At 28.8% G+C, this 3417-nt stretch overlaps 1 protein-coding gene across 2 annotated transcripts in view; it reads right to left on the bottom strand.

Moving 5' to 3' along the window:
- Positions 1-1076: 1076 nt before the first annotated feature.
- The window catches only part of LOC117168453 (DNA repair protein complementing XP-G cells homolog), a 40429-nt gene continuing 38088 nt past the window's right edge, over positions 1077-3417 (bottom strand). For both annotated transcript variants that reach the window (XM_033354116.1, XM_033354117.1), the window contains exon 12: positions 1077-2540. In XM_033354116.1, the coding sequence (XP_033210007.1) occupies positions 2417-2540 (124 nt within the window). In that variant the 3' untranslated portion in view covers positions 1077-2416. The remainder of the gene's footprint in view (positions 2541-3417) is intronic.

Raw genomic sequence — 3417 nt, 5'->3', positions numbered from 1 at the left:
AAAATTAATTTGGTAATTAAAAATGTAAACATTCCATTTCAAGTCTAAAATGTTTATTTTTTAGTAAAACTTCAGTTTTTGTTAAAATTGAACTATTTTGTTAAAAATTCGTCTTTTTTTGTTGAAAATTAATCTAATTAAGTTGAAAGTTCAACTTTTGGGTTGAGAGTTCTTGTATTTTGTTAGAAATTCGTATTTTTTAGCATAAAATTAACTTTTTTTAATCAAAATTTCACATTTTTCATTTTTTTCTAATCAAACTGTTTTATATAGAAAATTTGCCTTGTCCTGAAAGTTCAATAATTTACTAAAAAAATCAACTATGTGGTCAAATATTCGTTTCGTTTTTATAGTTTTAAATGATTATTTTTTTTAATTAAAAGTTTAACTATTTCATTTTTGGTAAAAAAATGTACCTTTCTTAGTTTAAAAATCCAATAATACCCCAAGTAAGAGTCAGATAAAATTCAATTAGGCACATTTCAACACTTATACTGAAATCATTTTTTTATTATAATTGTCGACTTATTATCGAAGTTTATAATTCACCACATGGTCACGCGTATACAATACAGGTATGCTGGAAACTTGACTCGTTACACGGGGAGAAATTTTAAGAGATTAATTTACAGAAGCGCATGATTTTAGAGCTACAATTTTTACGTGATTTAAAGTCTCGGACCCTTTGATCTAAAAGCATAGAATTCGAGACCTGATAGCAAAGGGGCGTGGCCTAATGCGTGAAACTTCAAAACCTATGCTTTAAAAGCAAGGGCACTGAGATCTCAGATCTCGTGCCAAAGCGTAATAAAATCAAGGAGTAGTGCCGTTAATTAATCTTTTGAAAATTCTCTCCGTTTATAAACAAAAAAAATCAGTATAAACGTTAAATCAGGTTTTACCTAAAGAGTATGCTACTTTCAGAGGGAGGTCATAAATAAATGAAAGGTTGTCAACAAGAAGTAGAGAGGGTAAAAAATTTCCCAAAATTGGTAACGTAGTTTATGGATGATTCTTAAGAACCACCCTAGTAGACACCCCGTAAAGGCAACAAAGAAACGAATGCTTTAAAAATGTGTTTTTTTGTTGCAATATTTTATATTAAATAAGCAGGGTGTACATGAGCAGTGCGATTTTGTTAATTTAGAAAGATCTAAAACATAAAAATGATGTGATTATACGAAATGCTGGTTTGAATAACTTTGATGAAATAATGATTATGCACAAAAATCCAATTTGGAGTAGATAAATGTAATTCGATGCATTTGGTGTATGTGTTTAATCGCCTGTCGAGGCCAAAAAAAGCATTAACTAGGTGACCACTCAATGCACAACAAAGCAGTTATACGTTCACGTGTGGGAGTCTTAAAAACTACGCATTGAATAGTTCCCTAATTTTTTTCTTTTCATAGAAAAATTGTATGAAATTGTTAAAACCCACTGGCACGTGAAAACTCTCTGTAGACTCACTTTTAATTAAATCGATACAGGTCAATCCTGGCCTCTTAAATACATATTTACATATTTACACGTTGTACAAAGCACCATTGATAATTTCGCTCTATCTAAAGCCTAAGACTATCGGATTGAAATGTAAATTCTTGCTTGCTTTTCCCATTGCTTATAAGCAGAAAGCAATTGCGACGAGTAAATACTTATCGAGAGAAATCGCGTAAGATAATATATGCAGATACACAACTTTGTAAAAAATCGGTACAAGTTTAAACATTGCCAAAACGACTAAATCTTTCTACGAATTTTCTTATCCTTCGATTGTATCTTAAATTACGTTATAAATTTATAATTGAATATCATAAGCTTTACATTGAATCCGATAGTGTTTTACATCATCAGCTGTATTTCATAACACTAATTCTTGACAGTAATTACAAAAATATTATTAACCTTTTATTGTAAAAATTTTCTACTTTAGCTAAATGGCAACTCGATCTTTGTAATTGGCAAAAAATATACACATGGTGTTCTCTTCAAAATATACACATTTCATTGATCGAAACACACACATTAATAAAATACTGTTCGCAGTATGAAAATAACTTTCTTTGAATTTCATATAAATTACGAAATTACATTTAAGAAGCTTTACAAACAAAGCACGATTAAATTAACGAATTTTGAAGAATTTTCGCTTGAATTAGCAATAAGAAACAATATTTTTGGCTGGAAAATTACTGATTGGCCTTCTGGCCAACGAAAATTATTTCAAAAAAAAATTCATCGTTGCCTGAAATTAGTGTAATAATATGTACATGCATACATATTATTATCACAAATTTTCATTTTGTTACTTGAAAAAGTAAACATTAAAAGTTCCTCTGAGCTTTCTCTCTATGAGATAGAGATAACTGAGAGTACTTCGTTTCTCTTGAAGTTTTTCCGAGAGCGAAAGCTCTTCCTAAATATACGAGTAAGGCCCAGTTTGCAAAGACGTGTAAAATAGTAAATATGCACTGGCGTTCTGCGATTTTACTTGATTAGATGAGACTTCTGCGACTGTGTGGTCATCGTATTTATACCATCTGAAATTATAAATTGAATTTTAAATTAACTTTTGAAAATTATATTTTTCTGAAAAAAAGATCTCCTTTGCTCCGCTGGAATTCGAACATCAGAACTTCCGATTGCCGATAGGGTGTTTTTTTTCCTTTAGCTACTTAAAGATCAAAAGAAGAATCCTTTTTCAGAAATAGAGGCATTATTTTCCCAGGTGTTGCGTATTCCAAATTTTCAGGGAATCTGTATTATCATCAGAGAATAGTAGAAATTCTTAACATCTTTTCAGACTAGATGAAACTATGAATTAAAAATGTTAAAAATTAATTGTTTTCTGAAAAAAGATCTTCATCTTCGCTCCGGTAAAAATATTTAATATTAAAAATTTTTTATTCATAGCTCCATCTAGCCTGAAAAGACATTAAGAATTTCTGTTATTCTGTGATGATAATACAAATTCCTTGAAAAATTAAAAATTAACTGCTACCAATGTTGTTTTAAAAATAATTGTGGTTAAAACCAGGCCTGAGATGACAAGCTATTTTACTTAGTTCCTAAGAATTTCAAAATATTTCAAAAACTTGAAGGTATTTCAAACAATTTTACAGGACTTTCAAAGATTTTAATCTCGTTTTCCAGGATTTTCTAGAGCACTTTCGAAATATATGATACGAAACATTTCAAGAAATTTAATAAGATTTAAAGAATTTGATTAAATTTCTAAAAATCTAGGAGATTCCATAGAACTTAAAAGATTTTTATTAATTCAAATGCTTTATTTAAAGAGAACTTTAATCAATATCTTTATTTGAATTTAGATTCAAGGGATTTAAAATGATATATACTTATTTGAACGTATTTTTACGACTATATATATATATATATATATTTTTTTTTTTTTAT

Source organism: Belonocnema kinseyi, chromosome 2 (genome assembly GCF_010883055.1).
Source record: "Belonocnema kinseyi isolate 2016_QV_RU_SX_M_011 chromosome 2, B_treatae_v1, whole genome shotgun sequence".
In the NCBI taxonomy this organism is placed as follows: domain Eukaryota; kingdom Metazoa; phylum Arthropoda; class Insecta; order Hymenoptera; family Cynipidae; genus Belonocnema; species Belonocnema kinseyi.
Note: the sequence above shows the minus strand (reverse complement) of the source record. Positions and strands in the feature narration are given on the sequence as shown.